The sequence below is a fragment of the Myotis daubentonii genome, chromosome 2, assembly GCF_963259705.1.
Source record: "Myotis daubentonii chromosome 2, mMyoDau2.1, whole genome shotgun sequence".
In the NCBI taxonomy this organism is placed as follows: Eukaryota; Metazoa; Chordata; class Mammalia; order Chiroptera; family Vespertilionidae; genus Myotis; species Myotis daubentonii.
This window is the reverse complement of record NC_081841.1, coordinates 50,282,794-50,309,982: the sequence shown is the minus strand read 5'-3', so window position 1 is coordinate 50,309,982 and position 27,189 is coordinate 50,282,794. Positions and strand designations below refer to the sequence as shown.

Sequence of the window (27,189 nt, the reverse complement as noted above, 5' to 3'; positions counted from 1 at the left end):
TATAATGTCCATTTTAACCATTTGTTGTTGTTTTATTTGTTTTTTATTTTTTATCTTTTTAAAAAATTGTTGTTTTTAAATGACATATCAATTTTTAAATTTATTTTAGAGAAAGATAAGGGAGAGGGAGAGAAACGGAACCAAAACCGCAACCTGGGCATATGCCTTGGCCAGGAATCGAACAGGTGACCTTTTGATGTATGGGACAATGCTCACCCAACTGAGCCACTCCAGCCAGAGCTTAACCATTTGTTTTAAAAAGGCCTCTTGCAATAATGATCACCTTCAGTAAGTGAAAGTGCTAATTAAGCCCTGATCCCTGGTGCAAATAGAAACATTCCCATTAGTTATTTTGTTTGTTTGTTTTACTGCAAGAAAAACGATTTTAAATATAATAATGTTACATGCAATAAACATTAATATTTCAAGAAAAACAATCTTAACCCATTAGTTACTGATTGGCTGTAATTTTTTAAAAGTTCTCTTTGGGAAAATAACTTTTTCTAATTGCTTTTTCCTATTTTTAGCCATTAGTTTGGGAGCAAAACATTTAATGATTTTTTTTTTTAAAGCAACAGGTGGCCTGGCCAGTGTGGATCAGTGGTTCAGCATCGATCTATGAACCAGGAGGCCATGGTTCGATTCCTGGTCAGGGCATATGCCCGGGTTGCAGGCTTGATCCCTAGTGTGGGGCGTGCAGCCAATCAATGATTCTTTCTCATCATTGATGTTTCTATCTCTCACTCTCCTTTCCTCTCTGAAATCAATAAAAATATATAAAGCAATAGGTGAAGTTAATATATATTAGGTAAAGCTAGAAGATAGATAACAGGGAGTCATTCTTCCAATCAAACTGATGATGTCACTGGAGAAAAGAAGGTCAGTTGGAACCTGCTGTCCGGCAGTTACCAGAAGCTGTTGCCAGGCATAGGATACTCGGGAGCTGCCCCAGAGCAGCCAACATCACGTGTCCAGGCTTGGGTACTGGAGACACAGGACGCCTTGGTTACTGCCGAAGTGGTCCATAATGGAGAAGGACAAGTCCCCACAGTTGGTGACTCCTGCATCAGTGAAAGCCATCATCTCGAGGATTGAGGCCTCCCAGCTAAGTCGGGCTCAAGAGGTAACTGCGGAGATGAGGGAGGACTCCTTCCACTGCGGCCTGATGTGGCAGTTGGGGACTGACCTCAGATTTGGCAAGATTCCAGGTCTGGGCCTCGGGGATCCTGGGACCCTTGACAATCTGGCTTTGCAGACAGATAAATGCAGAGTACCCACCTCCTAGACTTGGCCTGTGCAAGGCAGACCTGAATCAAACCATCCCCTTGAGGCGGGGCAGGGCCCAGGAAGAGAGTAGCCAGTGGAAACCCCAGGATGGCCCCAAGATGCAGAGGGTGGGTCCTAACAAGGAAGAAGATGGGCCCAGGATTCATGATTGGGTCTGTTCTTGGCGACCTGTCAGAATCCCCCATGCTGAGTCCTAGAAGCTCATAGTAAAAATGGCCAAAGGCTGGAATCACCCTTCTCATGAGCCTCTAGTGCATTTTTTATGGGAGCCTCTGATCCTGAGTTTCTTGGGGCCTAACATCTCCACTCTGTTACCTCTTGTGAGGAGAGATGTCCAGGCATCCCCAGCAAATTCTGAAATTCTGAAGAAATGTTTGCTGTGGATTTTTAGTATTCTCTCCCTGACCTGGTCTTAATAATCAAAATTACAGTAGTAAGAGCTACTTATTTTATGTGCCAGACACTGTCCTAAGGGCTTTACAAATTCATTTAATATTTACAAAAACCCCGTGACATAGGTACTATAATGATCTCCACTTTACAAAAACCAAAACAAAAAACCCCACAACACACACATGCACACACACACAACCCAGAGTCCCCAAGAGATTAAATGACTTGCCTAAGAGCATGCTGCTAGTACATGGCATCTGGCTCCAGAGTTCACAAATCTAAACACTAAAATCTTCTGTCTTCCATATAGGATATCTCTTCCCAGCTCGCCGAAATCTTGGACAATGTCAATTGTGTCATCAACCGCTTCCAGGAAGAATTGGGATATGATTTAAAAGAGAAAGCAAAAACTCGCAAGATGCAGCAAAAGGGCAAGAAAAGATTCATCTTGTTGGAGAAAATTGCCTCCTTCTCCAAAGATGCGAAGACTAAAGAGAAGCACTTATACGAAATTCTCCACTGGCTGGGTGACTGGGGTGAGTTTGCAGGCCGGTGCCTGCCAGCTGGCTCAGGCTCTTGCTTTTGCCACCGTTGGTCCACATTCTCTGGGAGGGGAGTGCAGGGTGGTGGTGCAGAGGGAGCTAAAGATGTCTCGTGGTGCCTTTCCAGCGAAACATTCTCCTACTCATGTCACAACACATCACCTTCATTCCCCAAAGTGGCAAACATGTAATTGGCACAAATGTAACATTAGCTGCCATATGTGATGAAGCCTGCGTAACAGGTCCATTATGGTGTCTCATTTTTTAGCAAGATGGAAACTAAATTCTTACTCATCCTAGCTATTTTATTTAAAAATTTTCCACCTTCACTGAGATTTAATTGACAAGTAACATTGTGTAAATTGAAAGTGTACAGTGATATACGTATATATTGTGAAATGACAATAAAGTTACTTAACACATTCATCATCACATAGTTGTTACCCTTTTTTTATGTGGCGAGAACATTTAAGATCTACTTTATTTTTTAAAAAATATATTTTTATTTCAGAGCAGAAGGGAGAGGGAGAGAGATAGAAACATCAATGATGAGAGAGAATCATTGACCAGCTGACTCCTGCATGCCGCCCCCCCCCCCCCCCCCGCCCCCTGGAGATTGTGCCCACAACCAGGCACATACCCTGACTGGAAATTGAACTGTGACATCCTAGTTCAGTGATGGCGAACCTTTTGAGCTCGGCGTGTCAGCATTTTGAAAAACCCTAACTTAATTCTGGTGCCGTGTCACATATAGAAATTTTTTGATATTTGCAACCATAATAAAACAAAGATTTATATTTTTGATATTTATTTTATACTAGAGGCCTGGTGCACAAAAATTTGTGCACTCAGGGGGCAGGGGGGTCCCTCAGCCTGGCCTGTGCCCTCTAGCAGTGTGGGACCCCTCGGGAGATAACGACCTGCTGGCTTAGGCCTGCTCCCGGGTGGCAGAGGGCAGGCCCAATCCCTAGGTGCAGCCCTGGTCGGGCTCAGAGCAGGGCCGATTGGGGAGTTGGGGCGCCTTCCCCTGTCATGCACAGAGCAGGGCAGATTGGGAGGTTGCGATGCCACCCTCAGTCACGCTCAGGGTAGGACTGATTGGGGGGTTGGGGCACCGCCCCCTGTCACACTCAAGGCAGGGTCGATGGGGAGGTTGTGGCGCCACCCCCTGTCACGCACAGAGCAGGGCCCATCAGGGGGGTTGGGGCTCCGTACCCTGTCATGCACAGAGCAGGGCCGATCAGGGGTTTGAGGAGCTCCCCCCCCCACGTCACTCACAGAGTAGGGCCGATAGGGGAGTTGGGGCACTGCCCCCGGTCACACTCAAGGCAGGGTCGATGGGGAGGTTGCAGCGCCACCCCCTGTCACACTCAGGGCAGGGCGGATCAGGGGGTTGGGGCACCACCACTGTCACACTCAGGGCAGGGCCGATGGGGAGGTTATGGCTCTACCCCATCACACACAGAGCTGGGCCCGTGGGGGGGGGGGAGGGTTGGGGCACCACCCTCTATCACCCACAGAGCAGGGCCGATCAGGGGGTTGGGGTGCCGCCACTCTCACACTCAGGGCAGGGCCGATGGGGAGGTTATGGCTCTACCCTGTCACACACAGAGCAGGGCCCGTGGGGGAGGGGGGTTGGGGCACCGCACCCTGTCACACACAGAGCCGCAGGGCGATCAGGGGGTTGGGGAGCTCCCCCTTATCAGGCACAGAGCAGGGCTGATCAGGAGGTTAGGGCGCCTTCCTCTGTCACGAACAGAGCAGGGCGGATAGGGAGGTTGTGGCCCCACCCCCTGTCACACACAGAGCCGCAGGGCGATCAGGGGGTTTGGGCGCTGCCCCCTGTCACGCTGATCCTGGTGCCAGGAGGCCTCTCGGCTCCGCTGATCCTGGTGCTGGGAGGCATATTACCTTTTTACTATATAGGATAGAGGCCTGGTGCATGGGTGGGGCTGGCTGGTTTGCCCTGAAGGGTGTCCTGGATCAGGGTGGGGGTCCCCACTGGGGTGCCTGGCCAGCCTGGGTGAGGGGATGATGGCTGTTTGCAGCTGGTCACACACCCTTCAGGGTGGGGGTCCCCACTGGGGTGCCTGGCCAGTCTGTGTGAGGGGCTGAGGGCTGTTTTCAGGCCGACTGAAGCTCCCAACTGCTCCTTTTTTTCTTTTCTTTTTTTTATTCTGGGCCAGCTTTAGCTCTGGCTCCAGCTCTGAGGCCTCTGCTGCTGAAAGAAGGTATCTGGTTTGTTTGGGTTCTATAATCAAAACAATGTATAACTCCAGCTATGAGATCCCAGGCTTGCTGAAAGCAGGTTTCTGGGGTTTTGTTTAGCTTCTATATTTGTTACAGTGTTTCTTAAACTGCAGGCTCAGAGGCCGGCAAGGCAGGTGGGGAACGTTGGAGTCCTCCGTCACTGAAGCAAGCAAGCCTCATGTTAGTTTCAAGCTGCCTGGCTGCCGGCCACCATCTTGGCTGGCAGTTCATTTCCATATCTCGCTGATTAGCCAATGGGAAGGGTAGCGGTCGTATGCTAATTACCATGTTTCTCTTTTATTAGATAGGATATTTAAATGCCATTTAACAAAGAAAAATCAACCAAAAAATGAATTCGCCTGTCACCTCTGACACATGTGTCATAGGTTCACCATCACTGTCCTAGTTCATAGGTCAATACTCAATCATTAAGCTACACTGGCTGGGCTAAGATCTACTTTCTTGGCAAATTTCAAGTATACAGTACAGTATTGTTAACTATAGTCACCATGCAGTACATTAGATCACCAGAACTTATTTATCTTATGATTGAAAGTTTGTACCCCTTTGACCAACATCTTCCCATTTATACCAACTTCCCAGTCCCTGGTAACCACCAATTTACTCTATTTCTATGAGTTCAACTTTTTTAGATTCCACACATAGTGAGATCATACAGCATTGCCTTTCTCTGTCTGACTTATTTTACTTAGCCTAATACCCTCAAGGTCCATCCATGTTGTGGCAAATGGCGGGATTTCCTTATCCTATACTAGAGGCCTGGTGCATGACATTCATGCGCTGGTACGGACCCCTAGGCCTGGCCTGTGATCAGGGCCATCTTCCCCGGCTGCCTGCAGCCAGCCCCGCCCCCTGCTGCCACCCACCCCCGGTTCCCCGTTGGCCATCAGGCAATCAGAGCCTGCCGGCTGCGGGGAGGGACCTAGAGGTGGTCAGTGCACCTCATAGTGCCTAGTTGAGCCCTTGTTCTGGTCATTTCCGCTATTAGGGTCAATTTACATATTACCCTTTTATTATATAGGATAATAAAACCCAAATATGCAAATTGACTAAACTGCCGAAAATCATTGATCGGGTGCCTCCTGCACATCCCACACTGGGGATCAAGACGGCAACCCGGGCATGTGCCCTGACCGGAAATTGAACCATGACCTCCTGGTTCATAGGTCAATGTTCAACCGTGGAGCCATGCCAGCCGGGCTCCTTTGCCCATTTTTAAATTGGATCATTTTTTTGTTATTGAGTTGTATGAGTTCCTTATATATTTGGGGTATTAATCCCTTATCAGACATATGGTTTGCAAATATTTTCTTCCATCCTGTAGGTTGCCTTTTTATTTTGTTGATCATTTCTTTTACTGTAGAAACTTTTTAGTTTGATGTAGTCCCACTTGTTTATTTTTGTTTCTGTTACCTTTGCTTTTGGTGTCATATCCAAAATATCATTGCCAATACTAATATTAAGAAGCTTTTCTCCTGTTTTCCTCTAGGAGTTTTATGGTTTCAGGTTTTATATTTAAATCTCTAATCCATTAAAGTTAATTTTTTTAAAAATATATTTTTATTGATTTTTTACAGAGAGGAAGGGAGAGAGATAGACAGTTAGAAACATCGATGAGAGAGAAACATCGATCAGCTGCCTCCTGCACATCCCCTACCAGGAATGTATCCACAACCCAGGTACATGCCCTTGACCAGAATCGAACCTGGGACCTTTCAGTCTGCAGGCTGACGCTCTATCCACTGAGCCAAACCGGTTCTGGCTAAAGTTAATTTTTTAATAGCTGGTTTTGCTTTATTCTGCAGTTCACATATGACAGCCCCAAACCCAACACTTAGATTTTTTTCTTCTGAATTTGTTGTTTTTTTTCAGATGTATGTCAATAGAGACCATATTCTTCCAGTAGCATATGCAGTCCGATCCTCATGCAGGGGGGACATGCAGGCCCTCAAAGACACTGGCTCTGCAGCACTGGAACCTGGGTCCTCCCCTGGGACTGCACCCATGTCTGTCTGTGTGGATCACTGCCCTGGTCCCATTACCCTGAGGCGTCCTTAGGCCGGGAATGCCAAACAGGTTCCATGAATGTGCCAACTCTGAACAAACACTGTGCCTGGAGCTCAGCGGTGAAGGTAGTGAGGCAGGAGGCAGTGTCTGGGTTCCATTACAAAGAACGTGGTACTTGACTGGCAATGTCTACCATGGCAACACCCACCTGACATGTCTGGAATAAGGATATTGGGGAACAGGCTGCATGCCAGCCACTAGCTCAGCTCAGAAAGGGGCAAGGCGTTCATTCCATCCTTGCCTTGGGCGGTTATTCTCCCTGGCCAGCTGGGCTGAGGAGGCAGTCTGAAGGCCACAGGCGAATGGCCTCCCTAGGCCCTGGATGGAACCGCATAAGCCCCAGCTAGAGGGAACGTGGAAGGCAGCACATGCAGGGCCTCGTGAGGGTCTGCACTTGCAGCTCCTTCTCCTCTGAGGGCAGTTTCCTCCAGGCAGAGACAGCTGGTGGACTGTCAACACGAGTTAGATGCAACTTGGGTGTAAAAACACTTCCACTTAACCTCTGAATAAACTCTCAATAATTTCCAGTCCGAACTAAAAAGCTTCATCGTCACTGTGCTACTGAGAAACTAAAATAGAGTAAAAGGATAGTCTTACTTTAATCAAGTTCCAGAATGAGGGCACACTGCTTTGAAAAGCACTGTCTCAGCAGAAGACGCAGGGTGTGTGTAGAGTGTTTCTAGAAAATACCACAGGCACCACACATAACCCCAACCTGGCCTGCTGTTCCCCTCGTGCCACCCATACTCTGGGTGGGAAGGCTCCTTCGTCCAGCTGACTTTGGGAATTGCATCGTGCTCTGTGAGTGTACCCAGGTGTCTGTTGAAGTCCTCCACTCTTTGCTTGTGGGTTTTGGAGGCTTTCTTCAGGATCCTTTCCATTTGCCGCTTTTCTTGCATCTTCTTGAAGGCTGCCTGGGCTGGGGTCCGCTGGTCCAGGCCGCGCCGCTTCTCCTCCTCGTTCTTCTTGCTCGTTCCCATGGCTTCCAGGAGTTTCGCTTTTGTCTTTGTCCTTCTTTTTCTTCTTCCGCTTGGTCACTCCGAGCTCTGCGACGCCTTTCAGCTTCAAGGGCCCCTTTTGGACCTGCTCGTAGGCCGCCATGGCGCCCGCCCGCAGTTCGGTAGTAAACTCTAAAGTTAATTTTTGTGAGTGGTGTGATAGGGGTCCAATTTCATTCTTTTGTATGTGAATGTCTAGGTTTACCAATACCACTTATTAATGAGACTGTCCTCTACCAGTGTGTATTCTTGGCTCCCTTGTCAAATGTTAGTTGATCGTATATGCATGGGTTTATGGGCTCTTAGTTCTTATTCCATTGGTCTGTGTGTCTGTCTTTATGCCAATACCACACTGTTTTGATTACTATAACTTTGTAATATAGTTTGAAATCAGGTAGTGTGATGTTTTGTTTTTCCTTTTAAAAATATTTTTACTGATTTTTAGAGAGAGAGGAAGGGAGAGGGAGAGAGAAACATCAATGTGAGAGTGTAACATCGATCAACTGTTTCCTGTATGTCCCTCACTGGGGATCAAGCCTACAACCCGGGCATGTGTCCTGACTGGGAATCAAACTGGCAACCCTCCGGTGCATGGGATGACATCCATCCAACTGAGCCCCACTACCCAGGGCTGATGTTTTGTTTTTCTTTCTCATGATAGCTTTGGCTACTTGGGGGCTTTTGTGGTTCTATATAAATTTTAGAATTGTTTTTTCTACTTCTACAAAAAATGACATTCATATTGCATTGAATCTATAGATGGTTTGGAGTAGTGTGGACATTTTAATAATATTAATTTTTCCAATTCATGAACATGGGGTATCTTTCCATTTGTATATGTCTTCTTCGATTTCTTTCATCAGTGTCTTATAGTTTTCAGTGTAAAGATCCTTCACCTTCTTGGTTAAATTTATTCCTAAGTATTTGTTTTTGATGGTACTGTAAGTGGGATTGTTTTCTTTATTTCTTTTCAGATAGTTCATTGTTAGTATATAGAAATGCAACTGATCTTTGTTGATTGTGTATTTTGCAACTGTATTGAAATTTTTTTGAGATTTAAAAAAAATAAGATTTATTTTTTAGAGCAGTTTTAGGTTCATAGCAAAATTGAAGGGAAGGTACAGAGATTTCCAAAATACCTCTTGCTCTTCCTCACTCCCCATTATCAACATTCCTCACCAGAGCAGTAAATATTTTACAGCAGATGGAGCTACAGTGTTATATCATTGTCAACTAAAGTCCATAGTTTACTTTATGGTCTACTCTTGGTGTACATTTTTGGGGTTTGGACAAAAAGTGACTTGCATCCACCATTAGAGTATCATATAGAATAGTTTAACTTCCCTAAAATCCTCTGTGCTCCCCCTATTTATTGAGACTATTTTTAAAAAATACATTTTTATTGATTTCAGAGAGGGAGGGAGGGAGGGAGGGGGAGAGGGAGAGGAAAAGGAAGAGGGGGAGGAGGAAGGGGGGGGAGAGAGAGAGAGAGAGAGAGAGAGAGAGAGAGAGAGAGAGAGAGAGAGAAAAGAGAAAAACATCAGTGAGGAGAGAAAATCATTGCTCGGCTGCCTCCTCAATGCCCCACACTGGGATCAAGCCCACAACTAGGCAAGTGTTCTTCCGCTGCCCCCAAGAACTAAGCAGGGCTGTTGACTCCAGTTAATTCACTTAATGTCCAGATCCTGGACTAGGCAATATGGGGATAGAGCAATAACAAGGCAGACACATCCCTGGCCTTATAATACACCAATGCTGTTTAATGTCTATTACATATTTTCTACATGGCAGACCTCACATTGATCATTTCACATGTATTGTCTTATTTAATCTCCACCCAGTCTTTTTACAGGCAAGGATACTGAGGCTCAGGGGACTAAGTGACACGCCAAACATCACATAGCTAGTAAAAGGTGAAACCAACTTGACCTCAAAGCTGCTGTTGTCACCCCTGTGCAATAGGGCTGCTTGGGGCTCCCTAGAAGACAGATTATTCTCAGCCTAAATCTTCCACTTCCTCTCCAGGTGACAATCTGACCTATGAGATCAGTAACAGGCAGAGTGAGAAGGAAGAGGAAGGCCTGGACGAATGGATTGAGGTGATGGAAAAATTGTTACCTCTCTCCCTCATCAGCACCCAAGGAGGCATCGAATCTCTCATTTCCCTTTGCTCCACTCTCATTGAAGGACAAAAGAAAAGGGCACAAAGTAGGTTCCAAGAGGAGAGGGGCTGGTTGGGGTGGATGCCATCTGAGGAAAGAAGTCCCACATCAGGGTCCATGGGTGTGTTTTTATTTTTTTCAGATAAAACAAAAGCTTTATCTGAGATGGATGGGCAGTGGTGAGAGGTTGGGATATGAAACCCAAGCTGAGCGCTAAGCAGTTCTGAGTTCAGGGCTGGAGGAAGGAGTGACGTGGAGCTATCACCTATTGGTGCTCCTTGGAGCTGTGGCCTCATGCAAGTCCTGGGGAACAAGGCTAGAAGGCCAGAAAGGCTGGAGTTTGCAGCTAGAGCCTGAGGCACATCCTTTTCTTACTGCAAACCCAGCCTTCAAGACAAAAGTCTGGTGAGACTCAGCCAGAGGTCCCAGAACCTTCTCAACTGTGGCTGTTCCAGAAGTGGTCACTCAACAACAAGGTTCAACCTTGAAATTATACTCCTACCAGCACTAGAAGGGGCCTGAGATGATCTAGCTCCGACATTCTGTAGACGAGAACACTGAAGCTCAAAGAAGAGAAGGGACCACAAAGAAAGCTTGTGGCAAAGCCCGGCCCCACACTTTGGTTTTCTGGTTTCTTAATCTTACTCAAAAGTATGGGCTTCACAGTCCGGTAGGCCTGATGTTGAAGCCCATGTGCCAGTTTCTGGCTGTGTGACTTTGGGCAAGTTACTTCATCTTTCTGAACCTCACTTTCCTCATATACAAAACAAGGAGGACACTGCCCACTTGTGGGTTCCTCTTAGTACAGACATCTGGCGCTACACTTAGACGTGCTCAGGGCTTAATAAACAACAGCTAACATTAGCATTTACCACTGACTCTCAAGGCCAGGTTCCTTATCAAGCAAGGTCCATGGTTGGGGGAGGAAGGAAGCAGGGAAAGGTAGATGAGGAGACAATCTCTCCTACAATCTTTACCATATTCTTTCTCCAAATATAGTTATTTGTATACTTGACTTATTTTCTTGCCAGATTATAAACCCCTAGAGGGCAAAGACTGTGTCTTATTCAGTTCTTTTCAGGGATTAGTTATTGAGTACTTACTAGGTACCTGGTACTATGCTTGGCACTAACCATGCTTTAAGTTAAATAATATGAATTACATGTTATGATTATTCCCATTTTTTAGAAATGGAAGCACTGAGAAGTTAGGAAACTTACATAAAGCAAGTGGTAAGGAGGGGATTCAAGACCAAGTTATCTGATTCCAGAATCTAAGCTCTGAACCAATAGGCCTTATGACCTCTCTGACAGTATTAGCCTGATGCTAGCTTGATTTCAATGTCATTTAATTTTCATGTTTCCTTTAGCCTTTATCAAAAATTAGACAATTTGTTTTTATGCCAATGATATTCATTGAATCGGCAAATGAATGGATGCTGTAAGATAATCACTCCAGCAGCCCTCAACATGGTAGATCCAAGGGGATACAACAATGACCATCACCCAGCCCTGAGAAGCTGACGTCTATGAATGGGTTTAAACACAGGGTACACAATCTGTGTTTATGTATGTTTTCCTGGGGAGAAGGTCTTGTGCTTTTATCAAAGGAGTTTGTAACCCCCCCAGTGGAAAAAGACACTAGTCATTAAAACAAACAAACAAACATGTGAACAGTTATAGGACCATGTGATAAATTTTCTACAAACACAGTTCAGTGATAACAAGAAAGGGAAATAAAGCTTCCCAGGTGATCTGGAGTCTAAGAACCAGGTAGGCTTCTAGAGTTTGGATAGTTGGCAGACTAGGTATTGAGGCTGGAAGTAACATGATTAGAAAAATAGCCCGGGCCAGTTTGGCTCAGTAGATAGAGCATCAGCCCATGGATTGAAGGGTCCCCGGGCTCGATTCCGGTCAAGCGCACGGATCTTGGTTGAAGACTCAACCTGGTTGTGGTGCATGCGGGAGGTAACCAATAGACGTGCCTCTCTCACATAGATGTTCTCTCTCTCACCCTCCCACTCTCTCTAAAAATCAATGGGAAAGTATCCTTGGGTGAGGATTAAAAAAAGAAAGAAAGAAGGAAAAATAACTTTACTCCAGCGAAATATGGAGGACCAGGAGTACTTTGGATTGACTTGAACTGGATTGAATAGTTCCAGGCCCCTCTGGGTCCTGCAAGTGCTATGGAGTAGGCAGGCCCTGCCAGGTAAGCCTTCGGCGAGTTCTGAGCCCGGCAGAGATCTCTCCTAGCTATCTCCCCTGGCCTCGCACATAGCCCCAGCTCCTGTCTTGCCAAGCTCTGGGAGGGTTAGATGGGGATTTGGCCAGGCAGCATCTGGAGAAGCACTGTAATCCTTGGGGCCCATGGGGGCTCTCTGCCTTTGTTCTCCACTTCTTCTAGTGTCCAGACATCCATTCTGGCAAGGCTGGCAGAAACAAAACCTACAAAAGCCGACATCCTGCCCTCAGCCACCGAGCCCAGAACAGATGCTCCAGGACAAGAATACTACCTGTGCGAAGGTTTCTGAGGTGAGGTCCATGCTGCAGGAGCTCCTGGACTCCACCGTGTTCAACCAGGGAGAAGCCAGGGCCATCAGGTACATGTCTGCTGTGATGGAGAACCTCAGCAGGGCCTTGGTCCTCCAGGACAATGAGAGCAGGAGCCTGGAGACCAAATACGAGCGACTGAAAACAGAGATGACCAAAGAACTTAGCAGCCAGAGGCTGGACTTCCAGAACTCCCTCCAAACCCTTGAGAATAAGAGGGATGCCCTAATAAGGCAGGTAGAAACGCTCAGGGGAAAGTGCCATGACCTTCTCCTGGTCAATCATGACTTAGAGTTTCAGCTGAAGGCCCAGTCTGCTGGAGGTCAAGCTGACACTCCGGGCCCACTTGGGAAAGAGGCTCTCCCAAAGAAAGAATCAGCTACGGAGGGAACCCAACAGGAACCCAGGAAGGAGGAGCCGTCATTTTCGCCACTTTCCCCAGGTCCCATGGCCAGTGCTGGGGAAAGGGGTGCTAGGTCTTTAACACGTCAGCCACTTTCCCTCATGACTGTGCCTTCGAGGATTGCAGATGCATACAGCAGCAGGGATGCTGAGAGTCTTCAGCTTGTGTTTCCATCCTCAGTGGATCACAAGAAATGGGAAATAATGTTGGCAGAGAGCCCAGGCCACAAAGTCAAAGACCAGAAGGACTTCTTCCAGGAAGCAGCCCAGGAGAAAGAAGGACTCCAAATTAAGTCCCATGTTAGGGAGCAGCTGTCTCCAGAGAGCGCTAGGACGGTGGCCTTGGAGAGCAAGGGGGAGCACTGGGAAGAGGAACTCAGCTGGGAGAGGCGGAGGCAGCACTGGCTGGAGCAGGAGGAGCTATGGCTGCAGCGGCAGCAGAAGTGGGCCCTGCTGGAGCAGGAGCACGAGGAGAAGCTGCGGCAGTGGGCGGTGCAGGAAGCGGCAAAGGAGCAGCAGGAGAGATTGGTCCAGCCGGAAAAGGGGGAGGGGGGCCCTCGGAGTGAGCTGGAGCAGCCAGGCAAGGATGAGGAGATGATCTTCGTGACCACCAATCGATGGAGGGACTTGGAGAAGGCATCACCGCCCCCTCCCCCAAGCCGAACCCAATCTGCTGGCCAAGGTAGGAGGCCACACTTGCCCAGGTCCCCTAATACCTGGAAGCCTGCCCCAGGATATCAGAGGGTCAAGAGTTCACCCGAGTTAACCCTGAAATCATGGACCCATCGGGTCCCCACAAAGATCAAAAAATCAGCCTCTGTTCCTGGCACAAGGACATCCGTCCGAAAGGTGACCCAGACCCCTTTGCATACGTCCTCCGAGACTCTACACAAGAAGGAATACCACATGGATGTGGAGGCCCAGAGGAAAAACCTGCAGATCCTGAGTGACAATGCTAAGCAGGGGCTGCCCAACCACCTGCGCAGCGAGGCCCTGAAGCTCACCACTACCACCATGGAACTGACCAAGCTCAGGCTGCGGAGCCTGTGCCATAAATACATCATCTACAGATGCTTCCAGAGCCTCCGGTAGGTTCTCCCTGGCACCTACCCAGCACCCACCCACACCCACTGTGGTGTGTGGGCACAACTAAAACTCGAGGGGTAAGGAGGAACATGGGGAAGGGGGGAAACCCCAGACCTGGAAAAAGTCCCCCTGAAGCCTTGAGCAACCCAGAAGGAGTGGGAGGTAGGGTATTGACACACCATTCTCCCTGTAGTGGGCTTTCTCTAAGCCCACGTCCTTATTTCTTTCTCTCCTCCTACCCCACACCACTATCCATAACACACTTGATATGCTCCCCCATTTGCTTCACTTTCTTCTTATTTCCAGCCCAGCCCAAGGCTCCTCACCTGACAACGCCTCCCACTTCTCTACTCGCTGCCTTCCCAACTTCTGCTTCTCTTCTTGCTCCCAGGAATTACAAATGTGGAGTCATCTCCGATTAACAGATTTGGGGGGGAAAGTGGGCCCCTTAACCCACTAATGACTTCCCTTTCTCTCCAGACAAGAAGTGATCAGCCACATACAAGCCATGCGGGAAACCGGGGCTACCTACAAGGCCCAGAGTCTCTACGTCTTCCTGGAGAATATCGACCACTTGCAGGACCTGCGCCTGAAGGCCTGGACGGACAAGCAGAAGGACCTGGAGAAGAAGCGCCGAGAGTGCCTGAGCAGCATGGCAACCATGTTCCCCAAGGTGGGTCTCCTGCCTGGCGCCCTTCTCTGGGGTCGGCACAGACCGTAGGGATGGGGCCAGGAAATGAGCCAGTAGGAATGTGGGGGTGACTGGAGGCAAGAAGGGCAGATGATTAATACGAGAACAGGTCAAAGCCTCTGAACCAGGAAGAGGTGAAGGCAGGAGGTGGCCTGAGTGTAAGGAAGGACACATTCCAATCTCCATATATGGGGAGGGCAACAGAGTGGGACTTTCAAAGAGAACTATAGAAGAAAGACTCTTCTGGAGGTGGGTGAGGTAGCTGGACCCCGAAGTTCCAACTCTGCACCGAGTTTCTCCCTCCCTGTGGGTCTCTCTGCCCTGGTCCTATGAGTTCGCCAGACCTGGTCACCACTGTCTTTCCCATTGTGCTGGAGACTTGCTTTGCTTCTCTCTGGGAACAGCTCTGTTGCTTTCTAGGTCTCCATTTCCTGCAGTACCTCCTCCAGTCACTTCCTGACCAAGTGTGCCTGGCAGGTGAAATCACTGAGTCCCTGGTTGTCTGAAAACATCTTTACTGAGTATCTGCTCTCATTCTTTAAAAAAAAATAAATAAATAAATTTTTATTGATTTCAAAGAGGGAGAGGGGGAGAGAGACAGAAACATCAATGATGAGAGAGAATCATTGATTGGCTGCCTCCTGCATGCCCCACACTGGGGCTTGAGCCCACAACCTGGGCATATGCCCTGACTGGGAATGGAACCATGACCTCCTGGTTCATAGGTCAATGCTCAACTATTGAGCCATGTCAGCCAGGCTCTACCCTCATTCTGAATCAACAGTTTGCTTTAACATGGAAGTCTAGGTTAGAATTCATTTTCCCTCATGATTTTGAAGACACTGCTCATTGCCTTCTAGGTTTTGGTGTTGCTATTGAGAGTCTAAAGTCATTTTGAGTCCCAATCCGTTGGGTTTGACCCATCTTTACTCTCTGAAGTCTGGCTTGAGCTTCTTTTACTCCTTCCCTCTTACTGGGGCAGCTGACATGGTCCCCAAGGGGCTAGACCAGGGCTTGGAGGGATTGAAGAATCCCATAGCAGTGACTCAAAACCTGCTGGGATCTCCAATAGGGTTGGGCCAGGAGGTAAGCCCCTGAGTCCGGAAAGCAGTGGCCTCAGTGTGGTGGAGGCAGTGTGCTGAGGGACTCTGTGTAAGTACCAGCAGCAGGCAGCTGGAAGACCTTTGGCCATGGAGGTTATTATCTCCCAACTCAGTTTCCTAGCATCTTATACTAGTCCCAATCATGTCCTGTAAGTGTCTTAACTTACTAAATTGGTTTTAAAGTCGAGAGGAAAGAGACCATATGACTTCTTTTGGTGATTGTGAGGAATCCCCCAGCTCCTTGCCCAGTGCCTGGGTGGGGGCTGGATGAAAAGTTCCCCGGAGCATCCAGGCACAGCTGGTCCCATGTCACTAACCCTGCAAGTGCCTCAGGAGTTCCAGCTGCTCTGGCTTCGTGTGTGTGTGTGTGTGTGTGTGTGTGTGTGTGTGTGTGTGTTTTCTCACCGTTTTACCCATTGTTCAGATTCTCCACAGGAGAATAATAGGAACTAATAGGAAATAATAGGAACTAATCTAGCAAATAAGAATTCAAGTAATTTCTAGGAAAGTTGATACACTGGGGTTCCAGGGGCTTCTATTTAGAGGCATTTCCTGGGTCTTATCCCTCTCTGCTCAGCCCTGAGTTAGGCAATGCCGCTCCTGTCTTAGAGAGGGAATGAATTCCTGTCTCCTGATGCCTCTTTGCTGGTTTCTCTAGCTCAAGCTGGAGTGGAACATTCATCTGCACACCCCTGAGGTCACCTCCCCAAATTCAAGGAAAAGCAAGCCGCCCCCCTCCTTACTCCGGCGTGTCCACTCTAGCAGCCCCTTCTGCAAGCAGCCCCCAGAGCATCTTCCATCCAAGAACCAGAAATGTATGCCTCTGCGGATGGCCCGGTAGGTGCAGGGAAACCAAGGGCACAGCCAGCTGGATGGGTGGGGAGGCAGGGAGCAGGAGTGGCCAGACTGGGGAGGCTGGCAAAGCTCACCCCATGAATTTCAAGGCACCTGTCTTCTCAGCGGCCCTGCTCAGCTCAGGCCTTTGGGTCAAACGGTGGGGGGTGGGGGAGTGTGGGGGGTGGGAGTGGAGTGTGGGTTTCAGGGACCAGCCTAACCAAATATGTTTCAAACTATGCAACAGAAAGATTCCGAGGACCCACAGCTGAGAACTTACAACCATTTCTACCCTTAGCATTGGCCCAGCACCTGCCATTGGTTCATCCAATATAAACAAGCCTGATCATTCCCACCTGTGACCCCCCCCCACCCCCACCCGCCCCTCTCCCCCACCCCCTGAGCTCAAAAAGAGATGCTGTGAGTCTCTGGGCAGCCAACAAGACCCACATCTACACCTACCTTATATGGCCAGTTCAGGGCTTCAGCTCTAGGACATGTGCCTGCGGGGGGGGGGGGGGGGGGGAGGGGGCGGGGGGGGGGCGGGGGGGGGACCTCTTCCAGCCACTCCTCAGCCAAAGAAGCCCCAGGGAACTGAGACTTCGAGTTAAGGGGAAGAGAGGTAATGAGGAGGGAAGTGACAACTATTTGGGAAGGGAAGAAGTGTCTTGAGCCTGTGGCCCTGGAGAGCTGTTGCTTCTCAATCTTTCTCTCTGTATGTCTAACTCTTTGTCTCTTTTTTACACTTTCCAACCCCAGCCCACGGAGGAACCAGATGGAGACTGTTTGGAAGACTGATGTGGCCTCCTCCAGTCACCCAATAGAAAAGAAGACCCCTGTCAACCTGTCCTGGAACCAGATAGGGGGGTGCCCAGATGTTCCCCGGCTATTGGCATTGGATGTGCATTCCTCCTACCATAAAAGCTTGATGTCCCTCAAGGCCTGGTACGGGGCAAGGCTGGGTGGTTAATCTGGATTCAGGAAGATCTGAACATCTAGGGTCGGGGCAAGAGTACACACTGTCTCTATCCATTGACCCAAGATGTCTCTTTCCAAACATTAACAATGACCTAGTTTATCATGCCGCATCAAACAGAGCCATGCTTGCCTGCCTCATGAGCCATCAGCTTGGGTCCCCACGCCAATACCAATCTAGTTTTCTCAAGGGACTCTCCATGGAGTCTCAGAAGATCACTACAGAAGTCTTTCCTTCTATTTATTTCCTGGGCTGCCCATGAATTGCTCAAGAGCCGTATCTCACCCTAGGACTGGGGGTTGTTTTCAGAGAGTCAGATGCAGAATGGATGGATGAGGGAGACCAAGAATCACATGAAAAACCTAAGATTTGGACCTGGGCCTGTCTTTGGCATTGTCATTTCCTTAAGGCTTTCAAGGACTGCCCCTGGGAAGAGCAGCTGAGGGGAGGGAGGCAGGATTTAGCAGGCCAACAATCAGCTTTTCTGGTTAAGAAGATTGAACTCTCCTTTGCCTCTCTTGGCTTGAAGATGTCACTATTGAAGACCTAAAGCTCTTTAAGCAGCCTTTCTCACTTTTTTGTAATTGATTGATTGATTTTTAGAGAGAGAGGAAGGAAGAGAGAGGGGAGAAAGAGAGGGAGAGAGAGAAAGAGAGAGAGAGAGAGAGAGAGAGAGAGAGAGAGAGAGAGAGAGACATCAATTTATTGTTCCACTTATTTATGCATTCATTGGTTGAATCTTGTATGTGCCCTGACAGGGAATTGAACCCACAACCTTGGCAAATAGGGATGGCATTCTAACCAACTGAGCTACCTGGCCAGGGCTCAAGTAGCCTTTCTAGATGACCAACTCCCCCCCTCCCCCCTGCAAATTAAATAAATAAATAAATAAATAAATGAAATAGATGGCCAATCCCAACTGCTTCCTGTGGCCCTGGCCCTGCCCCAATTAAAGATCTCTGACGGGGCCCTGGCCAGGTGTCTCAGTTGGTGGAGCATCATCCTGACACCAGAAAAGGCTGTGGGTTTGATCCCTGTGCAGGGCGTATACAGGAGGCAACCAATCGATGTTTCTCTCTCTCCTCTCTCCCTTTCTCTCTCTCTAAAAATCAATAAACATATCCTCGGGTGAGGATTAAAAAAGCAAACAAAGAACAAAAGATCTCTGACAGGGATAGGGCACTGATGTCTGCCAGTCTAGACATAACCAGACTAAGAGCTGTAACATGCTGGTGCTGCTGCCATCTTCCAGACAGGGACTTAGGTAAGACAGGGTAGCATGGCAGCATCAAAGAAGGCTGAGCCTTGGCCAGGCTTCCACTCTGAAGTGGGCCTGAGAGTCCCAACTGGACATTAGCATTATAACCCACCTAGTACATAGATACAACTTCTGGAGAGTTTCCAAGGTTGTGTGTGTGTGTGTGTGTGTGTGTGTGTGTGTGTGTGTGTGTGTGTGGTGTGTGATTGTTATTGTGAGTTTATTTGGATGTAGCACACACAATTGAGAACAACCAAAACAACACTGTGGCAGAATGAAGTAATCCATAAGTCAAATGAGGCCCCACCCCCCTGAGATTTGGCTAAACTTGCCCAAGGTGGCCCCATGGTGGTGTCTCTCCCGAGTCTCTTCTCTTCTCCCTCTATATCCCTGCCACTGTCTGGGCTCTACTTGGCATCTGTTTGAATCGGAGGCTCCCAACCCCTTTGTTGTTCTCACACACATAAATGCAAGGTGCCACACACAAAAATGTATACACACTTTAACAGCTGATAGCTCAATTTTGAAAATGAAATGTATTTTAATAAACACTGCCTTTATCATTACTCAAAGTGTGTGTATATATTTTTGGCACACCCTATTTGTGCACATAAATATCAAGGGTGCATACTCTATTTGACCCCAAGCATTTAATGATATTGGTAACTTTTGGAAAATTTTAGGGAGTCATGTGGAAAGGGATTCACAGTGAACAACACCAAACAGCAGCCTCGTCTCTCCCCCTCTCTCTTTGGTATAATATGCAGAATTCAAAACCTCCTTCCTGTCTCATGCAAAGCTGTTCCCGCCCACACCCAGGCCTCCCCTGGGATCCCAGTTTCAGGCTTAAGCACTTATCAAAATATTGTTCCCAGCAAAGACAGCTTTCCCTTTCTAGGGGAATTTAGGTGAATACAATTTTCTTCCCACCTTTCCAACTCTATACAAGTTTATTCACTTTCTCTCACTACCAGGTGTACAGGCAAAGCCCTGCTTCTTTGGTCTTCTTTATCCACATCCCAGGTTGGCACCACCTACCTGAGTGTCAGGCTGGTCCTCAACCTTTCAGTGTGGGGGCTCCCTACATTGCCTTGGGATCCTGTTATTGTGGTATGAGGATCTGCCACTCTTCAACAGAAGTTCTATGCTGCTGCCCAGGCTACTGCTGCCTGTGTGTGTGTGTGGAGGGGGGGGGGGGAGGAAGGGAGTGGAGGGAGTGGTCATGCTGCTTTCTTTGTGAGTACTCTGTGTGCCCCTCTGGGGACACACACTGCTTCCACTCCCCAAAGTGCACCTTCTCTTTGGCCATGTGCTCCTGGCCCACCATGGCTCCTCAAGTCGGCCTGCTGTGGTTCCAGGTCATTCACGTCTTGGTGGTCCTGCTGATGTCACCAGCTTCCCTGGCTGTGCTGTCCGGTTCACAGCCCTGTCTAGTTTCATAACTAGGACCACTGACCTCATGCTGACTGCTCCATTTTCCTAATCTGCCTGGCATTGACAGCCTGCCTCATTTCAGGCCTGCTGAGGTGTCCTCTCAGCCTGTGGGGAAGGGCTCTTCATCTTCCCGCTGTGATTTGGGACACTAGGAAGACCATGTCCCTCAAAAAACACTAGACCCCTCCTTCAAGATCATTTCCTGCTTTGCCTCACAAGCATCTCCCCTGGGCTGTCTCTGACAGGTAAGACGGCAACATGTCTGTATATACCACACGCTGTCTGCCGATGGAGAAGAATCCTAGCCTTCACTCTGACTGCCTTTCCTCGCTCAGGGCCTGTTCCTGCACAGCTGAAGTTCACAGTGGTTCACATGTGTGCACTGAGATGCAGCAAGTGCAAACTCACACAGATATCCAACAGATAGAGGGCTGCAGATAGAGGGCTGATCACTTGGTTTCTGGGAAGGACATTAGATGGCGATGGAGATGGGCAGGAAGAAGCAGGGAAGTGTAAGGGGAGGGAAACGGGAAGTATTCCGTGATGTGAGACAAGAGGCAGACTCACAAGAAGAGAAGCAGAGCCCCTGGGATGTGGCAGAAATGTGTGTTAGGCAGTTCCATGTGCAGGCCACATCTAGGCCCAGCCCTGCACCGGTCTCCCAGAGAAGACCTGGGAAGCTCTTGGGCCTTATCTGCTGCTCCCTGACCCATAACTGTATTAACTCTTTCAGTGTCTCGGCAACCCACAGAAAGGAACACCTGGAGCTCTCAAATGAGTCTGCTGAACTTGTTCATAAAAAGTCAAGCGAGTCCCTCCCTGGAACGCTGAAAAGCCAGAAGGATCGAGACAATCACAGTCCCCACTCCATCCCGTAGCCAGTGATTCTCAAACTTTAGGGTGACTACAATCACATGGCAACTTGTCACGAATTCAGGTTCCCAGCTTGTGTTTTTTCAACAAACACCAGGGCTGTTGCTAAGGAGTCCTAGAACTTTGAGAAATTCTACTTTCCTCCTCCACTCCCCAAACTGTATATTTTAATAAAATAGTGGTATGTTTATTTTTAAATTTTTCTGTCTCATTGCTGAAACCTACATCTTCCCCACTGATTTTTGGAACCAGGTCCATGACCACCTGGCCACTGACCTGGACACCAAACAGAGAAGGTTCCCCAAGTGTTGTCTCTGTCTTTTGGAGTCAGGAGGCTGAGATGGCCATGATTAGTGCCTGGCACGCAGTAGGGGTGAGGAACTCTTAAATTAATCAAAGACATGGACAAATAAATAACTGAAATACTGACGATTAGCATGAAAGCACAAAGGATAAAAACAAAAGGAAATATCGCATGCAAGTCAGAGCCAAGTGTCACTGTGTGGGAGGCAGAGTGAGTCTCAAAGTGATGGCAAAAGTGGCAGAAATGGAGATAAGGAGGTTCCAAATCTAGATGGTGTGGGCTAAGGAGGCCATCTCTGGCAATTGTCTGTCTGTTCAGTTAAGACACTACTTTCCTTAGTTCATTCAGCTAAAGAGCACTGTCCCACCCTCACTGTTCCTAGCACACAGCCATCTGTCTCATCTCTCACTGGGCCTCCCCCCTCCCCCTCCTTCTCTACTCACCCAGCCAGCACCAGCCCAGGGACTAGGCATAATAAAACCTTAACTGGGAAGTGACTCTATCCTTAGAGAACCTGCAATCCAGTGATTCTGTTTCTCAGGAATGGCGCCCATTTTTGCTTCCAGCTTAAGGTTGAGAGTCTGGAAGAAAGAAAAGGATGTGAACCACTGGCCCTTGAATGATGCTTGAGTAGGATTTGATTTCTGAGCCACAGCTTTACATTATTGCAAGGAAAGCCTAGTTGGGGGCGGGGGACAGGGTGGAGGGGTGGCCGGGAGGAAGGTAAGAGGCATTCTGATGCAGGTCACACAGTACAGCTGTGGCAGCAAAGGGCCCTTTCTAGCTTTTCAGGTTCTAGACCAGTGATGGCGAACCTATGATACGCGTGGCAGAGGTGACACGCAAACTCATTTTTTTGGTTGATTTTTCTTTGTTAAATGGCATTTAAATATATAAAATAAATATCAAAAATATAAGTCTTTGTTTTACTATGGTTGCAAATATCAAAAAATTTCTATATGTGACGCGGCACCAGAGTTAAGTTAGGGTTTTTCAAAATGCTGACACGCCGAGCTCAAAAGGTTCGCCATCACTGTTCTAGACTTATTCTTTTTTTTTTTCTTTTCTTTTTTTTTTTATTGCTTAAAGTATTACAAAGGGTATTACATATGTATCCATTTTATTAGACTTATTCTTTTTTGGAGGCCTCACACCAATTGTATCCAACATTAAAATGGCCTCATGCTCAATGTATTGTTTGAAATAATTTGAAAGGATTTTTTTTATAACTCTGCTTTGGAAATTAACTGGCTATGAGTAAGTGTTTTTAATGTGTAGTTGGCTGTGACTTTTCAACATAGATATAAAATCTAACACGTTTAATAAATGTAATAAGAATATTTTGAATATTAAATTTGACAGTGTAATGAAACTGGCAATTCTATGTTTTATAAACACTTAATTATATATACATATTTTAAATATATTTTCTTTTTTGAAACCAGTAACTTTTTTTAAAAAAACCACAGTAACATTTTTACATGTTTCATATGCTCTTGGAACTGTGCGTAAGTAGCCTAGTGGCTAAACTTGCCCTGGTGATGATGGACTTTGGCTTTCTGCATGTCCTCTAGCAAGCTCTCTGTCAAACAAGCACAGTATCTGATAGGTTCTTCTCCTGCTTTGCCAACAATTCATCTCCTTAAAAGCAAAGAAGGCCTGGATGGTTTAAGCTGTGAAGCCAAGAGGGTTGAAAAGCAAGGAGATATATAGATATATATAGTGCTTTTCTAGCAATGAGGTTCTTGATTTTATATATGTGCCTCATTTTTTTTTTCCAGAGCAAAGTGTATATATTTGGTATGCCTCCACCCTCAAAAAAAGCTCAGGAATAGAAAGGAATATTTTTTGGCATAGTTCTTCAAGCCAGATTTGGGGTTGGCCATAGCTCTGCTTGTCTTGGAACCTCCAAAGATGAGAAACTAACATTAATGTGGAAGGTACATGAGGGACAGGTCTACTTTAGCCCTCACTGTGATCTTCAAGGAGGCCTGGATGAAGTGGAAGGAACCAAAAACTTTTGTAAACAATCCAGCCAAAGAGGCTGGGGGAGGAAACCCATGTGGAGTCTGGTGTGTCCTATGTACTGGGGAGGCAACTTGGAAAAAATTAGAAAAAGGATGAGCATGACTCCATGAATGGAGGAGTCATCTCAAAAAGAGAATATGAGCATAACTTAGATGTAACTATCAATTGGGGACTTTTAAATAGCTATCTAATCTAATAAAAGAGAAACATGCAAATTGACTGCACCTCCACTATGCCCAAAGCCACGCCCACCAGCCAGTCAGAGTGACTATATGCAAATTAACCCAACCAAGATGGCGGGGGCAGCCACGGAGCTGGACCAAGCAGGAGGCTTGGTTTCTCCAGCGATGGAGGAAGCCAAGCTTCCCGCCTGCCCTGGCTGGCTGTGGCCTCCGCTCAAGGCAACAAAGTTTCAATTACAGAAGATAAATAAATCCCAGATACCTGCTTCCAGCCAGCCTCCACTGGGAGCTTAGGTGGCTGGGGGCCATGGCCAGCCTGCAAACAGCCATCAGCCACTCACCCAGGATGGCCATACCCTCATGGGGTGAGGGTCCCCGCTGAGGGGCTTGGCCAGCCTGCAAACAGCCATCAGCCCCTCACCCAGACTTGCCAGGCACCCCAGCAGGAACCCTCACCCTGAAGGGGGTATGACCAGTCTGCAAACAGCCATCAGCCACTCACTCAGGCTGGCCAGGCACCTCAGCAGGGACCCCCTGCCCTGAAGGGGCTGTGGCCAGCCTGCAAACAACCATCAGCCCTTCACCCAGGCTGGCCAGGCACCCTAGTGGGGACCCCCACCCTGAAGGGGCTGTGGCCAGCCTGTAAACAGCCATCAGCCCCTCACCCAGGCTGGCCAGACCCTCATAGAGTGAGGGTCCCCACTGGGGGCCTTGGCCAGCCTGCAAACAGCCATCAGCCCCTCACCCAGACTGGCCAGGCACCCCAGCAGGACCCCCCTCCCTGAAGGGGGTGTGGCCAGCCTGAAAACGGCCCTCATCCCCTCACCCAGGCTGGCCAGGCACTCCAGCGGGGACCCCCACCCTGAAGGGGGTGTGGCCAGTCTGAAAACAGCCCTCAGCCCCTCACCCAGGCTGGCCAGGCACTCCAGCGGGGACCCCCACCCTGACCCGGGACACCCTTCAGGGCAAACCAGCCAACACCCACCCATGCACCAGACCTCTATCCTATATAATAAAAGGGTAATATGCAAACTGACCCTAACAGCAGAACAACTGGGAATGACTGGTCACTATGACACACACTGACCACCAGGGGACAGATGCTCAAAGCAGGAGATGCCCCCTGGTGGTCAGTGCGCTCCCTCAGGGGGAGATCTGCTCAGCCACAAGCCAGGCTGATGGCTGCCAGTACAGTGGTGGTGGTGGGAGCCTCTCCTGCTTCCTCAGCAGCACTAAGGATGTCCGACTGAAGCTTAGGCCTGCTCCCCGCTGGCAAGTGGACATCCCCCGAGGGCTCCTGGGCTGCCAGAGGGATGTCTGACTGCCAGCTTAGGCTCAATCTCCCAGGAAGTGGACCTAAGCCAGCAGGTGGTCAACCCCCGAGGGGTCCCAGACTGCAAGAGGGCACAGGCCGGGCTGAGGGACCTCCCTGAGTGCACAAGTTTTTGTGCACCAGGCCTCTAATATTTAATATATTAAAGGATCTAGACTAGTGGAAAATATGGACAATATGTGTGAACAGGGAGTAGGAAATTGTAAAAATGAAATGGAAAAATAGAAAGCTAGAAGTGAAAACCTGAATATAGAGATGAATTCCTTGAACAGTTTTATCAGCAAACTGGACAAAAGCAGAAGAAAAAAATCCATGCCTTTAAGCTAGATCAATAGAAATTAAACTATAACACAAAGAGTAAAAGCAAGCAAACAATCATGCAAATCCAAAACTAAGCAAAATGTATCTGACAATGATAAATGGTCTAACATGTGTGTAATTGAAGTTCCAGAAGAAGAAGGGAGAGAAAACGGGGCAGAAGAAATATCTAGAGATAATCACTGAGAATTTCCCAAATTAATGAAAGATAACAAATCACCGATCCATGAAGCTCAGAGAACACCGAACAGGATAAACACACAAAAAAACCACACACACCTAAGCATATCATAGTCAAAGTACTAAAAACAAAGATAAGAAAATACCTTGAAAGTAGCCAGAAAGAAAAAAAAATTACAGAGAAATAATTAACAAAGCAGTCTCTTAATTGGAAACTGTGCCAGCCAGATGGTTACTGAGGTCCATCTGTATCCCTGTCTTTTTTTTAAAATATATTTTATTGATTTTTTTACAGAGAGGAAGGGAGAGGAAGAGTTAGAAACATCGATTTAGCTGCCTCCTGCACAATCCCCACTGGAGATGTGCACGCAACCAAGGTACATGCCCTTGACTGGAATCGAACCTGGGACCCTTCAGTCCACAGGCAGATGCTGTATCCACTGAGCCAAACTGGTCAGGGCTGTATCCCTGTCTTATAAGTCCACAATATAACCCAGGAGCATTCTAGGACATTCCCCTGTTTGGGGCTGATATTAGCTTAGATAGGTTTCTGTTACCTGCAAAAACAACTGGATAGAACTGTGCCAGAAGCCAGTCCATCCTTGCTGCTTGACATAGTCGCTGCAGGGAAGAAACATCTGCACAGCATATGTTTCAAGGGACCTGGCATACTGTTCTTAATATGTTTGCTCCCCTTCTTAGCGCTATGTGTTCTAACCAGGGCCACCTCCCCGAGAAAGGTTGTTTCCCCAGGTGGGGATTTTTCCCTGGAGTTAGGGATTAACAGGACTAAGGAAGGGAATAAATCAATAAAACCCCTTAACTAAGTGCCAGGCGGGTAGTTAATCACCTTAACTATGATCACACTTAAGCTACATAATGTTTACTTAGGATAATCTCCTTCAGTTACTTCCTTGTAGCTTAACAGAACAGTAGAGTAGTGACCTTGGAATAGAGATAACAAACTAGCCCTAACCTTTGGAATAGAATGGATAGGATTAAAATCAACAGAACTAGATGGAGTTGGGATTTTTGGCAAAAGTCAGATAAGAAACTATGGAACTGTAGAAGGTCAAGGGAGGACCCAAAACATACCATGATGTGACTATAGAGGCATGCTTATAGGATCAAATGGTATAAATACAGATGTAACAGGAGAATAAAGAGAGAACCTGGCTATGCTGATCATCTGAATGCTGTCTCCTTGTCCTTCATTCTTCGCCGACGCACTCCTCACCTTTGGGAACCCCTGGACTGCTGGGGCTGCGCCCTGGCAGAACTGAGCAGTGGTGCAGCTGAGCAGTTTCTTACAGGGCATAGCTCTCCAGTTCTCCACAGTGCTCAGCCCTCCCTCTTGTGTCATACCTAACTCCTCATCTCTTTATACATACCTAGTCCTGAACTGGCTGGTGATTGCATCACCCTCATAGACTATTTATTGGCTGTGAGTTGGGAGGACACAGAGTAGGTGGAGGCTGGATAGACTAGTCAATTGGCCTAAATGCTCCTCAAGGTAGGCCCTGTGATTGGTTGTCCCAAATTTTTCCCCCAAAGGTGACCAGCCCAGAACAACCAAAGCCCGAGTCCAGCTGGCATACCTATCAGAGTTCGGTTGAGAGATTGTAATTGCTATTGGTGGCAATGCCTGTGAGGGAAGGCAGCTATCAATAATTCAGAGATGCCATGGTGTCAAGTTGATTCAGATTTCCTCTCCCACATCCCTGTTCTAAGAGTCCTTATGTAGGTCTCTGTCACCTCAGACTTTCTGGGAGAGTTCCTTTACTGCAGGAGCCACAAGGGGGCAGCAAAGGGATTGAGCTGGCCTGGATAAGGAGAGGGCTGAATTATAAGTATGGGAATTGCTGAAAGATGGACACAACTGAAGCTGGGTGGGGTTCACCTGAGAAGGTGCTTGACT

The 27,189-nt window shown here is 47.8% G+C and overlaps 1 protein-coding gene and 1 pseudogene across 1 annotated transcript; one reads left to right on the top strand and one right to left on the bottom strand.

The window, feature by feature from the left end:
• Positions 1-1,027: 1,027 nt before the first annotated feature.
• On the top strand, positions 1,028-20,931 carry FAM186B (family with sequence similarity 186 member B). The gene is made up of 8 exons (XM_059680974.1): positions 1,028-1,123; positions 1,991-2,216; positions 9,584-9,766; positions 12,124-13,759; positions 14,238-14,430; positions 16,210-16,388; positions 17,145-17,330; positions 20,787-20,931. The coding sequence occupies exons 1-8, from the start codon at positions 1,028-1,030 to the stop codon at positions 20,929-20,931; spliced, it is 2,844 nt and encodes a 947-aa protein (XP_059536957.1).
• LOC132227555 (protein FAM32A-like) lies at positions 6,266-7,694 on the bottom strand (annotated as a pseudogene).
• Positions 20,932-27,189: the final 6,258 nt, after the last annotated feature.